The sequence below is a fragment of the Macrotis lagotis genome, chromosome 5 (assembly GCF_037893015.1).
Source record: "Macrotis lagotis isolate mMagLag1 chromosome 5, bilby.v1.9.chrom.fasta, whole genome shotgun sequence".
Taxonomy (NCBI): Eukaryota; Metazoa; Chordata; class Mammalia; order Peramelemorphia; family Peramelidae; genus Macrotis; species Macrotis lagotis.
In genome coordinates, this window is record NC_133662.1 from 173,151,919 (window position 1) to 173,178,382 (window position 26,464).

Sequence of the window (26,464 nt, forward strand, 5' to 3'; positions counted from 1 at the left end):
TTTATCCACTGCGCCACCTAGCTACCCCTCTTGATGACTTTTTAAAATCAAACTCAGGAAGATTTTAGATTATGACTCTTAATTTTTTTTAGAAAAAATTTTAAGGGAAGAGGTTGAGAAATTAAAGTAGCTGGAAGTAGATTGTCACCCTAATCTGTTACTGAGTTTTATCTGATCTGTATTTTTTTAGCATATATTAAAATTTAGGTCTGTTGCTGGATGTGTTCATGTTTTATCAGTTTCATTCTGGTTATTATGTTGGGACACTCAGACTCCTTCATGGTCCTAGTTTTAGTAAATTAATTTTGCCGAAGTGTTGGAACCAGGCTAATGATTGAATGCTTTTTTACTTTCCTTCAGGCCAAAGGAGTATTTTTTTTGTAAATTCTCTGGTTCCCTCCACCCCACCTCAGTAGCCTTCCTCCTCCTCTTCCCACTTTCTCTACCCCCATTTTTAAAATAGCAGTGCTTTTCATACTGTCAGAATTTCATGTTGTGACACCCCTACTCAAAAGTTATGACAGCAGTGCCATGACAGCCACTGCCTCCCGAGAATCAATCAGGCAATTAATTTTGTAAATGAAATGCTGATTATACAAAGCTTCACATGAGAGGCCCAGTGATTAAAATCAATTTAACAAATTGTTTCAGGTGGGACTTGATTAATAATTTGCTGTAAATGCTAAGGATATATGACCAGCATACTTTTTTTGTGGTTGTTACCATCTTAACCATATAGATCCATTACTTGAATGGAAAAAATATACAGGTAAGCTGTGGGTTTGTATATGTAATATATATATATATTTCTTTTTAGGTTTCTGATCCAGTTGCTATGAGAGCAAAGCCATTTTCATATTAGTCATGTTATTCATTCTTTGACTATTTTACTAACTAAACCTACTTAATATTGAATACCGGATATTTTAGCTATTACCATAATATAACTTAAAGAACATTAGAGGTAATGGAATTGACCTGCAATATTCATTGAAAGTATCAGTGTTTGGAGGGATAACTTTAATAGAGCAGGAAATAGATTTCTTTAACATTTCTAAGAACTCCACGTTTTGTGTGCTATTTCTTTGAAATAATAAATTCAGAAAAAATTCAGTGCATGGAGGAGTATAGCTCAGGATGCCGGGGGGATGTTGCTTCACTTGGCTTTTCTTTCTTTGAATTCCTACCTTAATTTAGTGCATTCTTTTTTTTTTTTTTTTTTTTGCAAGGCAATGGGGTTAAGTGGCTTGTCCAAGACCACACAGCTAGGTAATTATTAAGTGTCTGAGGTGGGATTTGAACTCAGGTCCTCCTGACTCCAGGGCCCGTGATCTATCCACTGCACCACCTAGCTGCCCCCATTTAGTTCATTCTTGATAATTTATTTTTATGCTCAGTAATATTGCCCTTTGGCTTTTCCTTATTCTTTTGTTTCATAATCTTTGTGGTACTGTAACTTAGTGTCCCAGAAGGGAGAATTGTAAAAGGATATCTCTAGTATGTTTGTATTCTTTGGATGCTTATCAAGTCTAGTAAAAAAAATGAATGGGGGAGCCGGTTGAACAGGAGAGAGAGAGAGAATGTGTGATATTTCTGGATCACAGACCACTTGGTGGAGAATAAGGTGTAAGAACCCTGGAAAGGTAGGAAAGGACCAGAAAAGAAGGGCTTTAAGAGCCAGACAGAGGGCTTTATGTTGGATCTTGGTCTTTTATTTTAAAAATGGGGGTAGAGAAGTGGAAAGAGGAAGAGAAGGCTTCTGGGGTAGGTTGGAGGGAACCAGAGAATTTACAAAAAAAGTACTCCTTTGGCCTGAAGAAAAGTAAAAAATGCACTGATGATTGTTGAATGAAATGAATAATCACAGTCAGGACAGTCAATATATGCTCTATGAAGATGAAGTTGCCTTGGAGTGGGGACAAACTTGAGGCAAGGAACCAATCAGCAAGAATTAAGGTTGGAAAGTGGACTGGAATCTTACCTCTGCTTCGTGTTTGAAAACCTGCTTTTAAATCTAGTCTTCAAACCTTAAGTTGTTGAACTTCTCTGAACTTCTGTCCCTTCATCTGTCAAATATTAAGCTTCATGATCTCTATGGAATCATCTAACTTCTCCATGTTATGGATACTTGTCAAGTTTGTTAGACTAGATTTTTGTATTGATGCATATGACAGTCCATCGAGAATCTTATATTTTCTTGTAAATTACCCGTAAGGGTTCATTTTTCATTGACATTGTGTGGATACTAGTGGAGCATGCTAATTGTCTACTAATTATACTTTGTTCTAACTGCTTGACTGGCCTACCTCTTCCTGCCATCTCTGTTGAAAATCATTGACACTGCTTCAGAGTCATCTATGTTATAGATGATGATGACAGCAGACATTCATATAGGGACTTCAGGTCTGCAAATATTATCTCATGTTATCTTATATTGGCCATGGGAAGGTCAACAGGTATTGCTATACCCATTTTATGGATGAAGAAATGGAAAATTGGTGAAATTAACTGGTACTTTGCATGTGCTCATATATTAGAGGTAAAATGTTCTGACTTCATGTCCAGCACTTGTCCTACACCATTGTGCCTTTTTAGAGGAGGAAGTTAAATTTTAGAGAGAAATGAATAGATTTGCCATGGGCATGTTATTCATTAAAGGCAAAAACCCTACTACAATCTAGTGTTTTTCTTTAGTCTTTTATCCATACTATTGTTTATTTCTGCCTTTAATGTTTAAAATCCATAGTTTCTTTCAAAGCCTAATCTAGGTTCTACTCCAACTATACAATTTGATTTCTCTAGTTAGTAGTCTCTGTATTCAAATTTTTCTTTTTAGTTTTTTAGTATTTTTAGTATTTTAGTATTTCTTTTTAGTTTTTTGCAAGGCAGTGGGGTTAAGTGGCTTGCCCAAGACCACACAGCTAGATAATTATAAAGTGTGTGAGTTCAGATGACTCCAGGGCTGGTGCTCTATTCTCTGCACTATGTAGCCACCCCTACCTTGTATTTCCTAATAGCACTTAAGTCTCCTGAGATGAAGGATTATTATTTTCTTTTTCAATTTTGCTTTTGTATTTCCTAGTATCCAACAAAGTACCTTGCTCATGGTAGATATATTTAAAAATACTTGGTGAATTTAATTGCGAGAATCCAGCAACATATATTTATTTGAATACATCTATTACTGGCTGATCTCAGTCATATGAGTACTTCCTTGAATCTTCACCTAAGTGACTTGCCCGTGATCCCAAAACTAATAAATGTCAGAAGAACAGGTTGAACCCAGGGGAATATAATGTGTTGTATAAATTTTGACAGATCTTTCTCTTCCTGTTTTTTCTTCTCATTTTATCCCTAAATGTGCTTGAAATGATCTTAATAAATTAGATCTTCTGCCAAGCATTCTATAGTCATTTTTCCATCTACTACTTACTTGCTGTTTTATGGGTGAGAATGATTGTAATCTTTTATCTTCTTTTTCTATAAGATTTTACAAATGAGCTTATATTCCATACTGATGCTGCCCTAGGCTTCCATATCTCTCCATTTGTCAAGGAAATAAAGTATTTTCTTAGCAGAAGCAGCTTGTAGGTTCTTTTAACCTTCTTGTGTGATTGCTATACATTGATTAAACTTTCACAAAACTTGGTAAACTGTTGTCTGTTTCTTTTTCTATTTCTCATTTTTTGAGTATTAATAGTTTGATATGCATATAATCTTGAAGATTATCATGTGTCCAATTTTCTTTTCATTTTTATTCTTACGATCCATAGTATCATTGATTTAGACCTGGAAGGAACCTTAGTGGCCATCTAGTCCAACTCCTTCATTTTATGCATGAGAAAATCAGGTACAGAAACACAAATGAATTTTTTCCCCCTTTTCAGTATGGTATCAGCCTTTATTCTAAGTCAGTGGTCTGATTGCACCGGAAAAACTGATTTGGTAAAGATTTCTGTATTGGCAACCAGTTGCTTCTTGTTTATTAAGATGAAGCCAGTTTGATTTTTTTTTTTTTTAATGCTAGCCAAGTCCATTGCTTCTTCCCTGGCTTCTTTTGTTTGTTTTTTGTTTTTGTTTTTTTGTTTTTTGTTTTTTTGTTTGCAAGGCAATGCCTTAAGTGACTTGTCCAAGATCACACAGCTAGGTAATTATTAAGTGCTTGAGGCTGGATTTGAATTCAAGTCCTCCTGACTCCAGGGTTGGTGCTCTATCCAGCTGCCCCTCTTACTTCTTTTAGAAAATATTCAGAAGATAAAATTGTGAGGTTTTTATGTAGTCTACCAGCTTTGATTTCTTTTCTTAATCCTGAAGTTTTCCAATATTTTTTGCCTTCTTCCTCTCTGTTTAGTCAAACATTTACTGTGTCTTCTCTGTTAGGCAATGTGTTAAGTCCTGGGAGTATCTTGCCTCCTTTTGCCCCCCAAAAGATAAAAGACTGTCCTTGCTTTCAATTGAATGGGGGGGGAGACAACATGTAACAGCTATGTAAAAATGAGCTATATGCAGAATAAATTGGAAATGATCAGTAGTAGGAAGGCAGCAGCAGTAGCATTAAGAGTTCGGAAAATCTTCTTATAGAAGTGGGATTTTATCTGAGATTAAGTAGAGATGAGGAGGAATATTAAAGCACACACAGAAATCACTGAATATTAAAGTATATTCTTTAGATTGGAAAGTCCTTAAATTTTCAACTGTTGTTCAGTCATGTCATTTGGGGTTTTTTGAGGGTCTTGGTAACCCCATTTGGGGTTTTCTTGGCAAAAATATTGCAGTGGTTTACCTTTTCCTTCTTTTTCGCTCACTTTACAGGTAAGGAAACTGAGGCAAAGAGGGTGAAGTGAGTTGACTGGGATCACATAACTAGTAGTGGGACCAGAATTGAATTCTGGAAGAGGAGTCTGACTAATGGCTTCTCACTGTGTCCACTACACCACTTAACTGTTCCTAAATTTTTTGTTTTGTTTTGTTTTTTAGGTTTTTTAAAGCAAGGCAAATGGGGTTAAGTGGCTTGCCCAAGGCCACACAGCTAGGTAATTATTTAAGTGTCTGAGACCAGATTTGAACCCAGGTACTCCTGACTCCAAGGCCAGTGCTTTATCTTATGCCACCTAGCTGCCCCACCATTCCTAAATTCTTAATAGCATTTCTCTGTTTTCTCATCTTCCACATTAAGTCTAGGTAGGTGCACGATTATCTTCAGGGTGTTTCATTTTTAACACAAATGCTCACTCATTTTGAGCATTGCAAATTGAGGTGACCAAGTATCCCATGAAATGTTTTTCTTTGCTTGTGGAAAGATGATAAAACCAACTCAGCCAACTTCTTTATTTGTTATGTTTCTCTGAGGAGAACCTATGAGCCATCTTTCCATTTAGCCACAGTTTCCTTGGTTTCACTTAAAGTAGGAATGTCATTGTTGGGAACCTGCATGGCGAGTGGAAAGAGAATTGATATTGTCATCAGGGGACCATGTTTCAGATTAGCAGCAGACCTGCCAATATTACCTGTGTGACCTTGGGCAAGTCACTTTAAAGTCTCTGAGCCTCCTTTCCTTCTAAAATAAAGGGTTCTGACTCCATGGCCTCCTGACTTTCAGCTCTTGTATCTCTGCTCCTCTGATTTGATTTTTGTCCTGTTGATCTTTTAGTGATTGGACAAGGATGTTGCATTTGGAGAACTATTGGTTGTTAATTTTTACAGATGGTCTAAAAACTGATTCATAGCTTCCTTCACCACCATTACTATGGGAAATGGAAAAAGACCATAAAAAATGTTAAAACCTATTTTGTGTTTTACATTGTTGCTGTGGCCAAGGAATTGAGTGGACAGTGGCCTTATGATGGTCTTTGTTTTAAACTTTCCAATGTGGAAACCTGCTAGAGCTCTTTATAATATCATATCATATCATATCATATCATATCATATCATATCATATCATATCATATCATATATCATAAATATAAAGAGTGGGACATAGGCAGAGTGCTTTGAAAACCTGTGGGTGTCAACCCCTTTGGCATTCTGGTAAAACCCAGGGGCCCATTCTCAGAAAGATGTTTTTAAATACGTAAAATTAAATACATGACAGTATAAAGAGAATCAATTATCTTGAAATGCAGTTACCAGTCTTATATCTATCTGCACACACACACACATTAAAAGTAAAAGTTCATGTATATAAATACATAGGATGATACCGATTATCTTGAAATGCAGTTATCTATGCGAATATAGGTGTAATGTGTATGTGTGCATATAAATTCATACAGACATACACACATGTTTATTTATGAATTCTTTTTTTTTTAGTTTTTTTTAAGTTTTATTTTTTTGCAAGGCAGATGGGGTTAAGTGGCTTGCCCAAGGCCACACAGCTAGGTAATTATTAAGTGTTTGAGATTGGATTTGAACCCAGGTGCTCCTGACTCCAGGGCTGGTGTTTTATCCACTGTGCCACCTAGCTGCCCCTATTTATGAATTCTTAATAGCATTTATCTATTTTTCTCATCTTCCACAGTAAGTATAGGTGCATAATCTCTGATTATCTTCAGGGTATTTCAGTTTTAACACAAATGCTTACTCATTTTGAGCACTGCAAATTGAGGTGACCAATTATGTTTTTCATTGCTTGTGGAAAGATGATGAAACGTGTATATGTGAATTCTCCTCCTGCTAATTTGACTGATCCTAGAACTGTAATATTATGGTATTCAGTCATGACAGAGGATACTTGTTAATAGTGAAATTGTTTGTTAAGATGTTGTCAGTTTGGTTTTTTTTTTGGTGGGAGGTGGGTTACCAAATGAGATTTATGATGTTAATAGCAAGAGTTTGCCTGGAGGGTTTCAGCAACTGTAGAATTATTGAGCTTACTCTTCTCTTTAACCAATGAATATTTCTTTTTTTATAGTTTAACTGTACAAAACAGTTTAAAAAAGCAGTAAAACAAAAACTTAGGGAAAAGTGACCAGGTGACTAATTCATCTTTTTTCCTTTCACATTTCAACTTTTACCTTTAAGAAGCATAGAGATTTTTGTGGCCTCTTGCAATAATATTATTATGCAAAAACTTCTGTAAGAACCCTATTCCCTGATTTACTTGTTTTAACAGTAGAAATTTTGTGTTACAAGAATTTGAACTCTCTTGATGGCATGGGAAGTCTTCAGGTGATCATAGGGATTTTTGCCCTGATATCAGTAAAGGAGTACTTTAGTGTTTGAATGTTGACCAAATGGCCTATACCAAAGAAGTGCTACTTTTGGTTGCATTAAATCTGCAGTTGGTCAGTAAGCATGTATTAAACTCCTGCTGTGATCCCAAGAGGTGAGGATACAAAGAAAGGCAAAGAAGACATTCACTGGCTCACAATCTAATGGGTGAGACAACATGAAAACAACTGTGTTTAAAGAAACTTTATTCAAGATGAGTTGGAGATAAACAGTAGAAGAAAGCCATTAGAATGAAGGTGGTTCAGAGCCTGCATTTTTATCCAGGTTTCTTGAATTGAAAATACTGTGTGACAAAACACATATTGATATTTTGAATTTTTATTTATTTATATATTGGCTCTCATACAGCAGGGGCAGGTACTGTATTTTCTATCAACTTTACCTTTTTTTCCTCTTCCCAGAGGGTTCTGTATGTAGCAGGTTTTTTGTTTTTTGTTTTTGCAAGGCAGTGGAGTTAAAGTGACTTGTCCAAGGTCACACAGATAGGCTATTATTAAGTGTCTGAGGCCAGATTTGAACTCAGGTATGCCTGACTCCAGGGCCGGTGCTCTACCTATACACTGTGTTACCTAGCTGCCCCAGTAAGTTTTTAATAAGTGTTGAATTGAATGAATTTCAATAGATCTGTGGTATAAAATACCCATCTTTTCCATAGGCTCACATGGGAATCATCCTCAACTCTTGATTATTTTCCTCCTTCCGCTTTCCTCCAGCCCACTGATTGTTGAAAGTCCTGTTGAAACATCTCTCACATAAGATGACAAACTCTTTAGATTGTAAGCTCCTTGAGGGTAGGGACTGTGTTTTTCCTTTTTTTGAAATCCTTAGCATGGTTTCTTGGAACATAGTAGGTTCTTGTAAATGTGTGAGCTTTCTATCTTGGGACACTAGGTTGATGTGGGCTGTCATCTTATCGTGTCTGGGCTGTTTTACCTGCAGGTTGGTCTCTTGTCTTAAGTTCCTCTCCACTCTAGTTCATCCTCTTCTTAGCTGTCCAAATCCACTGTCCTCCAACATCTCCTAATGACTTTCTGTTAAACATAATGTCCTTTCTTTGGCATTTAAAACTCTTTATAACCTGATCTTTTACATTTCTAGTCTTCTTTTACCTTATCTTACTCTTAAAGCTTGAATATATTAAAAAAGCAAATATTGGCTTCCTTATGATTTCTGAATGACTATTTTCACTGGCTTTGCCTCCTGGCTACCACACTGTTCTTTTTATTCTTCTTCACCTTCTGGCTTTCTTCAAATTGCAACTTTTCAGTTCCTTTTAATACTAGTGCCTTCTCTCTTTTGATTATTTCTACTATATCTCCTGTGTGTCTTGTTTACATGTAATTGTTCAAGTTATTTTCCCCACTAGACTGTGAGCTCTATGAGAGCCAATACCTTTTTTTTTTCCTCCTTTTATTGGTCTTTCTAGTCCCTTGGGCAGGTTCTGGCACATTGTAGACACTTAATAATTACTTGTATCCTAACTGACTAATACTTATTTTTGAGTCTACTATGAGAGAAATGAAGTTCTTTCATTTATGGACTAAAAATAAATAGTATATAATTTGTCTTTTCACAAAATTATCACAATATTCTTTAATATGTCCTATTTAAAAATAGAATTTATTTGGATAGAAAATAATTCAAATTATACTAATTTAATTTACTTTGAGAATAATTTTTTTAAAATATGTAAACACAACCATAAACCAGCGTACTTTAAGCACTCAAGCTTCATAGTTTTTTATGATCTATGAGAAGTATGCAAAAGTTTAAACTAAAAGGATCAGTTTTACAATAAAACAAAGAAAGTTATGTGTTTTGGCTTTAGTCTTCTCTCTAAAATTAAGCCAGTAGAGATAGAAACATTGATTTCCATAATGAAGCTTAGAGAAAAAGGGAAAAAAAGATCTTCAAATTTCTTGGAAACAATTTTTGCCTTGTGAACTTTTGTCTAGAATTCTACTATTTTAGAATTAAAAAGGAACTTGAGTGCCATTTAGTCTGCCTTTCTGACCAAAGATGAACATCTTGGTAGAACATGTTATACCAGATGAAGTCTCTGATTTCTTTGAGTAAAAGAGTCTTATGAGGACTACCTCATCTGTTTTCCATATTACCTTGTAGTTGACTTCTGTTCATGAAAATTTATACTACATGTTTTTTGAAATCTGAGTGCTATATTGCTGCTGACTCACTATAACCTTCAGATCGTCTTCTGTTGGCTACATTTGTCCATAATTTGTTTTCACCTTGAATCGGTGATGGTTTTTTTCCAAAGGTTTATTTTTTATTGCATTTATCCTCATTAACTTTCATTCTCTTTCCCCCTTCTTTTTACCTTGCCTCCAATTCAGTGAGGTTCTTTTTCAATCATTTTCTTCTTTGCAAGTTGCTCCCTGCCTTTTGTCCCATTTATTAACCCAATTATATGAACATTCTCTTCTTTGTGCACGTCACTGATGATAAATATTAACCCATGAAGCTCAGGAAAATGTTTGATATAATCTGCATATATTTACATGTCTCATCTCCCATGCTGGAAAGTCATTTCTTTGAGATTACGTATGCATTGTTACCATTCTGTGCCTGTGATTTATAAGTATAATCAGTAATAAAAACAATAACAAGTATAAATTAGCATTGTGATCTGAGGCAAATAAATCACTTACCCTCTTTCAGGCTCAGATTTCTCATTTGTAAAATGGGGAGAGTTATACCTGTATCCTTTTAGAGTTGTTTATAGGATAATATGAATTATTTTAAAAGGGCTTCATAGACCTTAAAGCAGAATATAAATGACTACTATGAATTCTACAGAAACTTTGGAATATCACTTGCTTTCTGTCCCTGGTTGATGCTTACTTAACTAGGCTTATTTTTCTGATTGCCAACATTTTTTGTTTTTCCTGAAATTTAATTCTTAACAATTGTCTCTTCTGCAAATATAGTTTCTCTGGATTGACTCAAACTTCTCCTTTTCTGGGACAGTGAATGATGAGCCAAGATTAAGGAATCTTGCCTTCTGGTGGGGACTCTTGATATGAACTAGGTTTGTGGTATTGGGCTAGTAATTTAACCATTCTTCTGGTCTTTAGTTTCTCCATCTGTAAGATAAGAACCCTAGACTAAACAAATTCTAAGTAAGGCCCCTTTAACTTTTGTGATGCTGTGTATCACTTTATTTATTTATTTGATTTAGTGTGACTATTTCCCAACATAAACAGATATCTTCCACATGTTGCAAAAGATGAAGGAATCTGAAGCATGTAGGAAGGACAAGTAAGTGCTACATTGGACAAGGTCCTAAATATGTCCTGCTCTTTGCGGAACTGTACCAATGAGTTCCCCAGCAATAGTCTTTGCTGTGATCCTGTGCCCTGCAGGTTGCTTTTAAATTTAGAACTAGTTTTAATTTTAAATATTTAATTCATTTAAAATTAATCATTCAGTACTTTTCATTTTCTTTTGGAATCCCAATATCCCACCCCAACCCCTCCCACCCCATTTTCTCTCCTGTCTTGAATTTTGGGTTTTCCATTTGAGCCTTCATTTCATTAATGATCTTAAACATTGCAGGATTTTTTAGAATAAGTTTAGACCTCTGGATATTTTCAAATCCTTATTTGACTTAATTTGATTAATTTTCATTGGTTCGGCAAAATAAAACTCTTGATCCTGGATTTGGGAGGCAAATATTGATATTTTATCAAATAAATGCTGTTGTATTATTAGTATAAATCAAATGAGCTTAATGTTGTAGGTGTGTTCTTTCCTATGTTCCTAATAATTATATAGTTTTACAATTTTTCCCCCAAACTTACTTCCCTCCCCCTACCCCCCCACAGAAAGAAATTTGTCAGTCTTTACATTGTTTCCATGTTGTACATTGATCGAAATTGAGTGTGATAAGAGAGAAGTCATATGCTTAAGGAAGAAACATAAAGTATAAGAGATAGCAAGATCAGACAATAAGATATCAGCCCCCCCCCCCCCCCCCAAATTAAAGGAAATAGTCCTTGAACTTTGTTCAAACTCCATGGTTCTTTCTCTGGATACAAATGGTATTCTCCATGTCAGAGAGCCCCAAATTGTCCCTGATTGTTGCACTGACGGAATGAGCGAGTCCATCAAGGTTGATCATCGCCCTCATGTTGCTGTTAGGGTGTTAAATGATTGATTTTATAAGAGAAAAACACATTCCTTAAGTGAGAACAAATATTTTGTGATTCTCCATTTGTGACTTTAATTTATCTTTAATGAACAGAATATTACTAAACTAATGTTGTGATCTGAGTCCTCATTGTTGGAGTCTTTTTATTTTTTTTTTCATAAGTTTGTCCAGACTGTTGTTGGGGTTTAATAACTATAGCCTTTACAATTTGAATTAAAAATTTTCATTCTAATATCTCTATGTGGTTAAAAAAAACACCTTATTGTGTTAGTTGACTCATATTGGTCCATTGAGGTATTTTTAAACTCTGGGTCTTAGTGTTAACTTTTGGAAGTATTCAGTTCAAAGTATTCAGTGAGTACCTATGCACAGCATAATACATGGGGCACTGGATCTTAGTGCATTGCAGCATCCTTGTCATTAAAAAAAAACTTATGATTGAAGTTGAAGAAAGGGATATAAACATTTACGGAAGATTTGAATAACTATACAAGAAATTTCCTAAGATTTTACCCGTGTGGTACAGGTGACATTCGCTGTCTATAAAGAACTGCCATCTCCCCCATTTCCCCTATTCTTTCTGAATCTTTCCCTTCCTTTAAAGCCTGGCTCAGATACCATCTCCTTCAAGAAACCTTCCCTGATACTGGGATAAAAATGATCTCTCCCTCTTTTAATTCATCTGGCCTACTTTGATATAAATGCTCTTTGTAATACTCTATGGTTGCAAATCTTGAAAGTACCACAAATTTTGAGTGTTAAAGTTATGGTTGATCCAACAGGGAAACAGACAGATACATGGAAGGCTCAAGAACTCTATATCATATTTCTAGGAATTGATCTGTGTTCAAGAGTATAAGGATTACTTCTCATTGTAGAAATCAACAATGGGAAAGGTAGGGAGCAAGAAAAGAACCAGACGGTTGTTCCCTTAGTACTCTCAGCATTATCAACAGATTTCGAGGAAAGCTTCTGACATTTTCCACGTATACTTTGTGAAGGATGTAAATGGAAAGTCATGGAGAAGGAATAAATATGGTAACCCCAAACTCTTAATGCAGTTTCATGCTTTTTTTTTTTTTTTTTTTTGCAAGGCAAATGGGGTTAAGCGGCTTGCCCAAGGCCACACAGCTAGGTAATTATTAAGTGCCTGAGACTGGATTTGAACCCAGGTACTCCTGACTCCAGGGCCAGTGCTTTATCCACTGCACCACCTAGGCCGCCCCTAGTTTCATGCTTTTTAAAGCCCAACACAGAATAAGCAAGGGTGGGTTAAAATCTGTACTAATGGAGTGAATATACATCTATGCACAGATTTTGTTTTTATTTGACATACTTTTTTTTTTTAAGGTTTTTGCAAGGCAATGGGGTTAAGTGGCTTGCCCAAGGCCACACAGCTAGGTAATTATTAAGTGTCTGAGGCTGGATTTGAACTCAGGTACTCCTGACTCCAGGGCCGGTGCTCTATTCAATGCACCATCTAGTTGCCTCGACATACTTTTTTTGAGATTTGTTCCTATCTATATTTGTATTCCTTAGGGTTTAGTGTTTAGCTTTTGGGAGTGGGGCAGGGAGAGGAGTGCTCTGGATTTGTCCTTTCATTAATGTGGAAAGTCTAGACAGCTCATCTCTGCCCTGCACTGGCCCTGGAGTCAAGAGTACCTGAGTTCAAATTCCACCTGAGACACTTAATAATTACCTAGCTGTGTGGCCTTGGGCAAGCTACTTAACCCCATTGCCTTGCAAAAATCTAAGAAAAAAAAAGAAGAGGCATAAAAGTTAGCTATATACTAACCAGAGGTGCTCACCATTCTTATTGAGGACATGCAGAAGGATCCTCTGTAGATGGTTAGATACAGCTTGGTGGTCTGTTTTTTGAAAGATAAAGTCACTTTTTATATCAAGTGCTGAAACCTTTGCAGAACCTTCTAGGCAGCTCAGTTTGGCCTAACTGTCTCAAAGGGGAAAACCAAACTGTTGAAGACTATGTGTTGTTTAAACCACAGCTTGCATTTATGTGGATAGAGCTTTGGGATAGAAACTGCAAATGGTCATATTGGGAATAGAGAAAACTACAAGAGGAGTATAGCAGCCTGTGGGAAGTTGCAGAGTTCCCACTTCTCTCCAAAATCAAGGCTCATCTTTTTCACATTAAAATGTGAAATTTCACATAAAAAATGTGCATGGTCCTTTAAGTTGTTATTAAATTGTGGTGCTTTTGACCATTCTTTATTTTCTGAGTGGCTCAAAATATTTAAAATGTAGTATTTCTCTGAAAGCAATGAAGAGATACTTTGTGAGTTGGTTTTAACCTAGAAGTATTATAGTTTAATGTGACACACACACACACACACACACACACCCAGCATTCCCTCCATGCCTTTCCCCTACCTTGGCTCACCTCCCATTGGATCTTTGGTGGTTAACAGGAGTCATAGGAGCTCAGAAGGGACTGACTAGAGGGACTATAGATGTCTGTGACTTTTCATGTTATACACATAAGTTTATAATTGTTGTTTTCTTTGAATGGCATTGTCTTCACTTGAACTAAGTTATTATTTTCACAAAGCTAATGCTCTCTATCCTAGTCTTTCAATGAAAAGAACAGTGTTCACATAAGCAAGAAAAGATGACTCCACTGTAGTCTGTTGTAGCCCAGTGCAACAGTTTTAGAAAGGACAGAAAACAATCATAAGAGCATGATCAGATAGTGCTAGGACTGGAAAAAATGTAGTATCAGTATCTTTTGAAGGCCCTGAGAAATATTAAACCTGGAGAAGAGAAGAGTGGGTGAAGACATGATAAAGCTTTAGAATGTTTTAATGGTTTGTATATGGAAGGGGGATTAGACTTATTTCTATTTCAGACCCGGGGTGGCTAACATTAAGAGCCAGGAATGATTTAAGGGAAAGCTTCCTAACAATTAGAGGAGTTCAGAAGTGGATTGACTGCTTTATAAGATGGTAGCATTCTCTTTTTCTCTCTTAGTAGGTATCTGCGTAGAGTTTGAAATGTCCATTTGTTGAGGATGCTCTCTCAAAGGGATCTTGGGTTAGTTTAGGATTAGATTAGAGAGCTTTCTATAGTTCTTCTCAAATCTCTATGATCTGTGGAAGACTAAGGTTTTGCAATAATTGAGCTCTCTTTAAAAGTACTTTGAGATGTATACAGTAATATATTTTGTTTTGTTTCTTTGAAATGGCTTCTACCCCAGCCATCCCTCCTCTTCTCTCAGTGTGTTCTGTGGTATTCAAAACCACTTGCCTATTTCTACCAAATTGGAACTCAAATCACAGCTGTCATAAGCCGTGCTATCAAGATTAGAAAAACAGATGTTTTGGAAATATTTGCGTAAAGAAAGATTCAAGGACCATCAGAAATGCTAATGATCTCTTTAAAAAATATAGCATGAACCTTTTGCTTAGAAAGCTTGTTAAAAATGACTAGTGTGATGCTTTGAAGTGAAGCATCCTTGGAGGAGGAATGACTGCTAAAAATGGATTTTAGGTTGAATTGGGAGTAGGAGACATCACTGGTCTCAGGAGTTCTTGTTGAGTTTTTTACCTATTCTAGAAATGTCGGGGATTTTTTTTTCTTGGAAAGCCACTGATCACATAGAAGAGTTGGAGATGCTAATTTTAGACATTTTAATATTGAAAAATCACAAAAAATTTGTATTTTATGAAATGACACTTATTAGAATATTATAGGGAGAGATGGTTGAAATGAAGTGTTTTGTACAGTTTGTCCTCGCTATTTTTATGTCTGAGCTATTAATTTTTAAGTTATTTTGATGTCTTCACAGAGGAACATTATGTTGGTATTTCATAAAGTGCACTGATTTTTGTTTTTGAGTTTGAGAAATTCAACATTAGTTCAAATTAATTCCACATTAAATAAGGTTATGGAAGTTTATAGCAGTGATGTCCCAGATTAGAAAAAAGCAAGTCTAGAGAGACTGATAGAGGAAATTGCTACACTGTTATCTGCAAAACTAAAATACAGGCATTCCAAGCATTTCCCCATTTTTAAATTTCCGTTTTAATTAAACCTGTTTTGGTAGTGTACTGTTTAAAATGAAATAAACGGACCTTTCTAGTGCCCTGGCTAATCCAGATTGAATGGGAAGATAGGGTAGCTGAGCATCAAGGAGAGTTGATGATTTTGTATTGGAAATATATCCTGTTAATCAGGTTTTCTCAAGTTGGGTCTCTGTTAGGCCACTAGCTTATTTCTAGCCTTCCCAAATTTCTTGTGTGATCCATTTTTTCATATAGGTCAAGAGAATGTTTTGCTTTGACTCATCCCTGGATCCCCAGGCATACTCTCTGAATCACCTAATAAACTTAGTCCCTTTTCCTTTTGATCCAGAAAATCTTGATCTGTCCTTCCTTAATTCCCCCTCTCAGGTGATAATTATCTTCCTCTTATCTTTTCTTATTCCTCACCCATCAGAGACATCTTTCATTTCTCAGTGATTTCCAGTGTTTCTCTTTCCCTTCCCAACTCTCAGGCCCATTGGTCCTGAGACAAGACATAGGAATAACAGTATCATTCCTTTACCTACACTGTCTCCACATAATCCTCCTTCCATACCACCTTGTACTTAAAACTGAATTATGTAATAATACTCTTTTTTTCTATGGGCTAAGCCTAGTCGTTTAAAAGTGGATTATTCAGAATGTGAATTTTTCTTGGTTCTTACATTTTCTGCTCTTCTGTATTGGCAGTTTTCTTGCTTTTTTACTAGGAAAGCTAATGACGAATGGTGGTGGGGGGTAAAAAACTAGTGTTACTTATTAGCCATCAAGGTTTTGAGATGATTAGCAGGGTGGCAATTACCTATTTAAAAAAAGTGCTGGATTGGGAGTCAGGAGACTTTCTAGTCTGGCTTTGTCATCAAGGATATGGGAGACCATTTTCTTATGATTGTCACCATTATCATCATCATCATCATCATCATCATCACCATCACAGTTAGCACTTATATTTGTACCTTAAAGTTTATCAAGTCTTTTATATATATATCATCTCATTATTTCTCCTCATTTCAATTCTGGGAGGTAGAGATGCTATTATCTCTTCAGATGAAGAAAAGATACACAGAATTAAGTCACTTCGAGTTTGGGTCCAGGGCTCCTTCCATCACCCTGCTTAACTGCCTCTTTTCACTTTTCACCTGTAGGCAGGGGAGACAGTCCTATGTATTGAAGTGCTAAAATCAGACTCCGTGCAATCATTTTGATTTTCAATATCTCAGAGGTCAGTTTTGCCTTGGTGAGTGAACTGTCCTAAAAGGAGAATGAAGACGAAAGTCTAGTTTGGATTTTGTTAAGTCTGGCAGGAAGCTTACTTTATAAGTGAGAGGGGCCTCATGATTTCCATTATGGCTTGCTATTGTATTGGTACGCACATATATTATGGAAAGTCTTGACATTTTCTTACCATATAAATTTTTTCTGTCTAAAAACTTTCTCACTCTCTTCAACTCACTCAGTGACAAATGTTTGACTGGTACTTGCAGGCTGAGACTGAAATGAAATTGTTATTATTATGAGACTACTTTGAAGGCAGAAAGTATTGCTAATCACCAAACATTGAAGTGTTCTTCATTTTTTTAATACTATTAAGCTAAAAGGAGTTGGGTGAAATTAATTATCTTGCTTACTTCCTGCATACATAATAGAAATTCAGATGTAAATTTTTCCTCTGCTTAAGGTATAAAAATCTTTTTTTTAATCTCTGACTAAGGGGCCCTCCCAATTTAAAAAACCTTTTTAATTAATGAGGAAAAAAATAGGAAATTTGTGTTTAATGTTGCTGTTAGTTAACATTCTTCTGCATTTTAATTTGTGAAGTAATTGTTCTTAATGTTTTCAAAATAGAGGTTCATTGTGTTGAGTATCTGGGATGCATGTATCTTCTTGAATAGACTTTTCTGTCACCTAGATGTAGGATATTTTTAAAAACCAATCTCTTTTTTTAATTTAATAACAGGGCAGTCCAATGGATCCAATGGTAATGAAGAGACCTCAATTGTATGGAATGGGCAATAATCCTCATTCCCAGCCTCAGCAAAGCAGTCCATACCCAGGTGGATCATATGGTCCCCCCGGCCCACAACGTTATCCAATTGGAATCCAGGGACGGACCCCAGGTGCCATGGGAGGAATGCAATATCCACAGCAACAGGTTTGTGATGCTTTTTACTTATTTTTAGTGGTGGTTCCTGTTGCTTTCTTTCTCATTTTCTATGAGTTGGGACAATTTGGGTAAATTATAGAAAGGTAAGTGATTATAAGACTTTGAAGCTCCTGTCTATTCTCTAGCAACCTCTGATATAAGCTAATTCTTTATACATTTCCTTGAAATAAATACATATTTTTAGTTCTTTCTTTCTTTACCTATTTGTCAGTGACATTAAAATAATTTTGCTTAATGCCTTCTTGATAGACAGGAGACCAACCAGTCATGACCACATTTGAAATATTAAAAAAAAAGATATTATCAAGTTGAGTTTTTCGGCTTAGCTCTTGTTTTGCCTGCATTTAAAAAAAATGATTTCTGTGAACTTTTAAATAGTATTAGTTTCTTAGAGCTGGATCAATTTCTTTATAACTTATGAACCTTTTGAAAAGTTAATTTCCCATCTCTCATTTTAAAAATACATTTAGAGGGCAGCTAGTTGGCTCAGTGGATGTGGCCCTGGATTCAGGAGGACCTGAGTTTAAATCCAGCTGCAGACACTTAATAATTACCTAGCTGTGTGACCTTGGGCAAGTTACTTAACCCCAATGCCTTAAATAAGTTAAAAAAATGCATTTAAAGCCCTTTTTTATTTGTTTAGATTGTCATTTTTTGTATTTGCCTTTTTAAAAAATCTCATGACAACCCTGTGTAATAACCATAATATAAGATAATGATATAATGAAAAGAGTGTTAAATTTGGAGGAGACAAATCAAAACATAGGAGATAAATACAGAGTAGTTTCTTCCATTTGACTAGTTCTGCATTTTAAGGAGGTTTTTTGTGCCTCTTTTACCACTCAGTCAATTCTGTTTTTAAGATGTTATTTTTTTCAGGTTTTTTGTGCCTCTTTTTACTAAGCTGAAATTAACTCTCAATAATTTTCCTGTATCACTTCCTTTTTTCCCCCCAAATTTTTAACCTTTAGCATGCTTGTCTTTTTATCTTTACCCCTTCTAGGAATTCTTGCTGGTCTTGGGTCCAATTGGTATTTTCCTTTGCATCTTTGCTTGTAGTTGTAACATTGTAATCTTTTAAGTTTATGATTTGTCGTAGCAGCTTTTTATTATCAAATTCTTTTTGTTGTTTGGTCATCCCAGGCTTTGACTTTGAACATTAAATTATGTTCCCCTGGGGATGGGCAAGCACAGCCTTAAACTTTAGGCTTTTTTGGTACTGCTATTTTCAGAATGATTTCTGAGAGTCTGTAAGTTTTTGATGCTTTCAAGATAATGTTATTCTGGGAGAGGTGTGGTCACTGTACTCTGATCTGTACTAAAGAAGGGTTCCTGGTCCCCCACAACCTCAAGCATTAGTATTCTCTTTGCCTTTAAAATATGACCAGGCCCCCTAGTCCCTTGTGACTGATCACCAGCTCTCTCCACCCTGCAACAGCAACCCACAACTGTGAATAATCAATAGACTTACCAGTCATTGCCAGCTGTATTCAGTTGATGTCTGGCCTCACCCTCCCTGGGCAGAGAGCTTCTGAATTCTACTACTATTAAAATGGTCACCAGATAGGCTCTCCCATCATGTTCTAGACTTTTGCTGACCTATTTAGGGTTTTTAGGCTGGAAAAATGTCTCACTTTGGTCTTTTGTTGGTTCTTTGCTTCTCCAGAATTTGATTTGAGGCATTATTTTAAAGTCATTTGGAGGGAGTGTTGGGAGAGTTTAGCAGAATGGTTATCCCTGATTTGCCATCTTTGAAAGATAAGTTCTATCAGACATGATAAGATGACTATGAACATAAAGTTAGAAATGTCCACCAGGCAGGTAATAGCATGGTGTTAGAGATCAGAAGAGAGATTATGATTGGACAAGTCTCTGCTCAAGTTAGCTGTTACCTATGTATTTTGGACAAGATACCTAAGAACTCTGAGCTTCTGTTTCTTTAAACACTAAAACAGGCAATTTAATTATATATGTTTTAGTTTTTACAAGGCAACAGGGTTAAGTGACATGCTCAAGGACACACAGCTAGGCAATTATTAAGTGTCTGAGGGCAGATTTGAACTCAGGTCCTCCTGACTCCAGGGCAGGTGCTCTATCCACTGTGCTACCTAGCTGTCCCAGCCATATTATGTCTAAAGTCCTTTTAGCGTGCAAATCCTAGAATATACAATATTATGTTTAATGCTGTCCTAGGCTGGGTCGACCTCATGCCAATGCTTTGCTTAAGTGTGATAGTTGAACAAAATGAGATTGACTTAGCCAAAATTGAAGGAGAATTTCTTCAATTTTAATCCTTGCCTGAGTTTTCCATCTTTAATGTACTCCCTATTCATCTGAATATCCTTCAAGTTCCTCCTTTCTGACTCTTTTTGTATCCAGCTAGTGACATCACTAGCCTGAATGCCTTATTTTTCCAAGTCAGCCAAGATTGGAGGATAGTCTCAATAACTTAGAAAAAAATTAGTCAAACTTGCATGAGGGAATGGGGCTTAGTATATATTTGTTTATCTTAAATACCTACAGAAAAAAAGATATCATAATATTATATGTAGTAGCCTAGAATAGGATTTAGGAATAGGGTTTAACAACATATTCTCAGGAAATTCTTCCCTATATCTTGCCCAAATCCTACGTGAAGCAGAAGCATCTTACTCTGACTGATATGGCCATGGAGAACATCTCTATACTTTACCATGATAAAATTTCTTTTTGAGAGAATGCTTAAACTTTTTAAAATTTTTTTCCTCAAGAGCATATTTTTTTCCCTTTTCCAAAATATTATCACTCTAAAATAGGAGGTAGAGTAAAATAGGAAATGGGATGTAAGTTTATGGATCCTTGTTGCTCTTTTGAACAACTTAACTAAATTTAGAGTTTAAGATCATTTAGTAAAGAAAGTGATTCAGTGAGACTTAAGAGTAATTAGTAACACAGTTATTCTCATGATATGAAAATTTTCTGTCCTTTCATGAAAGATGTTTGTATGTAAGGGGGGTTGGAGAGGAGGGACCAAGAGGCAAGATGGATTTACAAGTGCTTGAAAGGTATTCTTAATTTTTCCTGTCCTTTAAAAAATGTTTTAGGTTTGGGGTTTATGTCCTTTTAATCCAGATTGCTACTGCAGCCTTAGCTTATTTTTAGTTCTGTTTACAAAACTAGAGATATATTGGGTTTCTATAAATCTAAATCTGTTCTCAATATCCAGGGAAATAGAAATAATGGAAAAAAGTGGTGAGAGGCTGGAATAGAGGAGCTCTCTAGTTGGGGATAAGTAGCTGGTACGCGTTGTCGCTTGAGTCTAGTGGTATCAGACACTGGCTACAAAAACTCCAGAGTGCTGTCGGGACATTAAGATATCATAAATAATAATCAATTAAAATTACAGTACAATACAGATAATGTTAATTTGTGGTTTCCTGAGTCAGTATACCATATTCTGTATGAATTCAACTCCCCCCCCTTCTTTAATGATTTGAAAATTTCATCAGTAGGGAATCCTTTTACCATTGAGTCAGATTTAGACTCTTTTCTGGCACAGTGGATATAACTGGGCTTGGAGGAAGAAAGACCCTAATTCAAATTCAACCTCAGATTCTCTCTAGCTATGTGACCTTGGACACATTACATAACCTCAGTTTGCCTCAATTTACCCATTTACAAAGTGGGAATAAAAACCTCCCTCCAGTTTCAAACTATAAAGTGGTCTTCTTAATGAATCTTATTACTCTTGCCCTGTGACAAAGTGGAAAAGATTGCCATATTTGGAGTCAGTGGGTCCTAATATTGGCTTTGCCCTTTATCACCTGTGACATTGCACAGGTATTTCTCAGACTCATTTCCTGATCTGTAAAAAGTGGAGACTTAAGCTACCTCTTAGAGCCTTTCTACCTTTTTAGAATGCTTGGAGGGGAATAGGGTGGAACAAGGTTGTTGTGAAGAGAAAAGTGCCTTGGAGGTAAACATGGAACCAATGGAGATGGGAGAGTAGAAGGGCATGTACCTGTGCATATGACCCTTGGGAAGAGCCAGGCTTTAGAAAATCACTTTGATAGTTTGGGAGAGGATGGATTAGTGTGGGGAGAGTCTTGAAGCAATGAACTCAAATGGAAGGATATTGACCGTTGGCCAGATGAGAGGTGATGAGAGCTGCAGATTGTTCACATCCTCAGTCCTCTATAGAGGTTTTGCCCAATACACAGGTTGTTTTCTTATTCTTTTTAAGTATTTTGGGGTAGCAGAGTAAAGCACCTCTTATGCCGTCTATTTGGACAAAGGGAATACCAGTTTTTGCTGTCGCTCTTTATAGGAGATGCATTGAGGGGTAAAGAAAACATTTTCTTGATTTGTTTTTCTTTCTCCAAATGGCTCTGGCAGGTTCACACAGAGGAGAGTACACACAGATATAGACAAATACGTTTTATAATCTCAAATTCCTTAATAATTTTGGGCATTACATATTAGGAAGATTAAATTTCTCTCTTTTAAAGGGGCTGTTGATATAGGTTGTCCAGAATGATTATTAGCAAAGTTCTGTTATGATTTCGGATTAAATTTCTTACTGCCTTAACAGAGGTATGCTGTGTTTCATTTAAATGGTTTTTCTGATAACGAAAGGAGATCAGTATTGTTAGTAAGAGATTTAATATCATAGTTGAAGAAACTTTAACTTTTATACTGGGCTTAATGTACTAAATGGTTAGAAATACTTTGTAATGCTTAATGCTCTTATTTAGTAGAAAAAATTATTTTAGAAATTGAAAAAGTTTTAAAAAATGAAGCTTGAAGTCTGTTATTAAAATAGGTTTAAAAAAATTTGGAAGAATTTCTTTATTTTCCACTGAGGTGAGTTTTGCCTTTTTTTCACTTCATTTACTAATTTCTGGGTAATTGTGAATTATCAGTTAACTGGCAATAATCTGGCACAGTGATTGGCTGCTGGCCCTATCTGTCTTCTCATGGCACTAATATAATTGGCTAAGCTGTGTTATAGTTATGATTACTAATACTCTACAGGGGAAAAGTAAGAGGATAATTATGACATTGAGTTTTTATTGAATGGACATCACCACCTAGGCATGATTTTGCTTTGGACTGCCTCCAAAGCTTTTCGTGTGTTTGGTTTGTGAACCTCTAATGATCTGAATCCAGTTCATTTAGTATTGCTTATATATTTCTGCAAAGGATTAAAATGCAGGAATTCAGGTTTGTAAATTGAGTTGCCCACTTACCAGCTGAGTGGTAAGTTGTCTTTGGCTCAGGGGTCACGGTATGATTCCTGGCTGGCATTCCATTCCTGTGACATGAATTTTAAATGACTATTCCATTAGAGGAGACTTGGAGTTCTTGTTTGAAATTAACTGTGGGTAATATTGATGCTTGCTTTTTGTCTTTAATAGAAGTGTTTGTTGAAAGCTTATTTTTTGGATATACTTGATTTGGAGGGTAATATGCATACGTGTACGTATGTCTATATATCTGTATCTAGATATAGACATATATGTATAATTGTATATATTTAAAATTTTAAAATGTATCCATGACTGAGTTTTTGAAGCATGTACTGATAATCATATGCCATTTTGGTATTTATTAACTGGAACTAGATTTGTGGTCTTTTACTTGCTGATCCTCCCACATCATCAGGCAAATACCTGCCTAAACAGATTAGTTTTGCATGGTGCCCTAAAAACTAGAACACTTGGGTTTTATCGAAGTAAGAGGGGAAATGAATTTTATATGCTTCTGTGGATAACGTTCTGCCTTCAGGCTCCTGGAATTCAAATCTGGGGACCGTTAACAGAAATGCTGTGGTTGGTTTCATCTAATACAATGGTACATAGAGAAGATGTAATCTTTTAAGTTATCAGAATCTGACTCATTTTTGGTTTTTCAGATTTAATTTTATATAAGAAGCACCAAACTATCCAGTGTTAGCTCTGAGACTTTGGGGATAACCTTTGCTATAGTTTTCTTTTTCTTCATGAATTTAATTGTATATGTGTCCCTGAATAAGCCACAGTTCAATATTTTTGCTATCTTTGTTTTACAAAAGATTTATTAGCAAAGATTTTGGTCCTAAGAAATATAAACACAGACAGCTCAGGTTACATTTGTTTATGTTAGACAGATGATGGGTAACATGTCTGTAGTTATCCAGGTATTTCAGACTGTTTTCACATATATACATACGTATATATACATATATATCTCTATATGTCTATCCCTTTTCTTGTCACAGAAGACTAGAATTAGATTGAAAAAATGCCTTTTTTTACATTGTAGTAACTTAATGAATGTACCTATTGACTAATTACCATCCCATTTGTGGGAAAGAGTAAGAGAATATTATAAGAAGGTATATATGCATTTAAAAAATCTTTAAGTATGTGACTTTTTATGTTATATTTTGATGCCTTCTTTCTACGAGTGCATCTGTACCAAAATTAACTCGTTAAAAGAGGTATATACTCTCTTTAACTCAAACTGCTACACTGGCAAATGGAAGTATAAATTATAGTTTTGCATACATAGGCAATTTGACTATCCTTACGGCTTTTGAGTAAATAAAAACTAAATCAAAATCTAAGATAGTCTCTTGAAAAGTACATTGGAATTCAGTAGGAATTATAAATTATTCTTAATCTAATGCTGAGAGGCTTATCTTCTTCTATACCCTTTGGCCATGTCTATATTGCCAAATGTTTTCTGTGTATAATATCTGTTTTAGAACACAAGCATTTTATTTAGTACCATCTTAACAGCCAAAACATTTGCTTCCAAAACAAATGTTTGTTTTGGCAGCAGATGTTTCCAAAAGGAGGCAAATATTTCAATTGTTTTGGCCAAAATAAATGTTTTCTTTAGGGCTGTTAAGGCAGCCAACAATTCCTAAGTCTTTCTACTTATATTATTTTAGATTGTTATAAGACATATTTTTCCCCATATTAATTGTGGTGAAAATGTAAATGTTTTGGAAACATTTCCTTTGAATGGATGTTTCAGTTTTTTAAAGATTCATTTTGAGAGACTGCCTCTTGGAGTTAGGTAGTGACCAAAAGATTGGCCTTAGAGTCAGGAAGACCTGGGTTGAAGTCCTGTCTCGGACACTCATATTGGCTTTGTGATCTGGGCTGAACCTTAACCTCTCAGTGCCCCTGGAGAGCTCTCTCAGAATTTAAATTGCCAAATAGTTGCACATCTAATTTGGCAGAGGGGATTTCCTGCCATTGTATCTCTTTCTCTAATAAAATCCACAGATCTGAACTCAAATAAGAGAGAGAATAAAGGTTTCAGAAGTTTTAGAAATTCGTTGCAGTGATATAGAAGAATAAATTTAAATTATGTAATCAAAGGAGAAATTAATCGAAACATTCAAGTTTAAAGTCCCCCTCCCTTCTTTTAAGGGTAGGAGAAAAAAATAATATAATAGGTAGATGCACTTAGTACCCACAATTTTTTCATTTAAATCTTTAATTTGCTAAATAATCTATAAAGTTGTACTCTGATGCCACATCAGAGAGGGTAGGTGACTTTATGTTCTTGAAGACTGTATCAGGTCAATAGACTCTGAGAGACCCTAACAAACTGAAAAGACTTTAAAAACAGTAGAGGTGAGAATAGCTATCTGACATTTGTAGATCCAGGACCTCCTTAGTTACAATCAGAGATTTACCTGTAGCTAGAATGTTGGTCATTAGAATGCATGTTGGATTTTTAAAATCACAATTCACCAAAGGCTGTTAAAGTTTGAGTGTAGAGGGGGGTTTGTGGTCTGGATTTGTGGCACCCACAATGATAAAATCATAATCTTTTGATGTATTGAAATGATATATAGAAACTCCCACCAAGATCTATGTATTTAATGCCTTTACATACATAGATTATATATATCTTTATAGACATATATTTGTATATATATGCATATTTGTATCTGCATATCTGTATATATATGTATTTTTGTTTTAGTAGTAATACGTATTTTGAATGGTGATAATTATGATCTTGACCCAGATAACTCATATTTTGAGTTTTTTTTACACTGCTTTTATAGCTTTTCAAGTATCACTACTACTACTACTACTACTACTACTACTACTACTACTACTACTACTACTACTATCACTACTAGTACTAACTGTGGTACAACTTACTGCTACATCTGCACTAAGGCTTGGACTAGAATTAGAAACAACAGTGAAACTGGTTTCTGAGACACTTGTTAGAGTTTGTTGGCTTCATTGTGACTGAAGACCCAGCTTCTCATCTTCACTCAGTGTGAAAGTATTTGAGGTTTACCAACAGAATGCATCTGCACCTCTGCTTTCAAGTAGACAGCAGCTGTTACTGGCTTTGATTCTACAGTTCCCCTTAGATAATCTTTCTTGATCCTGATACTTCAGATATATTGACTTTACATTTTAAAATTTTCATTTGTTTTTATCATTTTTACCAAAAGGGAAACACATAAGAAAAAAAATCCATAAGGTATCACAACAAACAAAACCACAAACCTGATGTTTTTGCTTACCCTTTTGATATTATTCTCAACTTATAACATTCATTCACCAAATGTTTGTCGTGCATCCTCTGTAATATGTGACAGGTCTAGACCTTGTGAGGATTAAAAAGGTGACCACAGTGTTCCTGCTGTTGAGTAGTTTATGGTTTTGTAGAGGAGTTAAACATGTAATAAATTAACTATAATCATAGCATATCCTAGATTTTTATAACTAAAGGAGATCCTGGTAATCTTGTAGGCCAGAAAATGTCAAATTCACAGGCAACATTCCTGTGGGACTGAACTAGCTTAAAATGTAATTGAGAAATACATAACAAAAAAAATAAAAACACAGAAGG

The 26,464-nt window shown here is 35.5% G+C and overlaps 1 protein-coding gene across 1 annotated transcript in view; it reads left to right on the forward strand.

Moving 5' to 3' along the window:
• Positions 1–26,464, forward strand: part of ARID1B (AT-rich interaction domain 1B) — a 545,654-nt gene that overhangs the window by 47,527 nt on the left and 471,663 nt on the right. Inside the window, 1 exon segment of the mRNA XM_074190057.1 lies at positions 17,402–17,596. Coding sequence (XP_074046158.1) covers positions 17,402–17,596 — 195 coding nt within the window.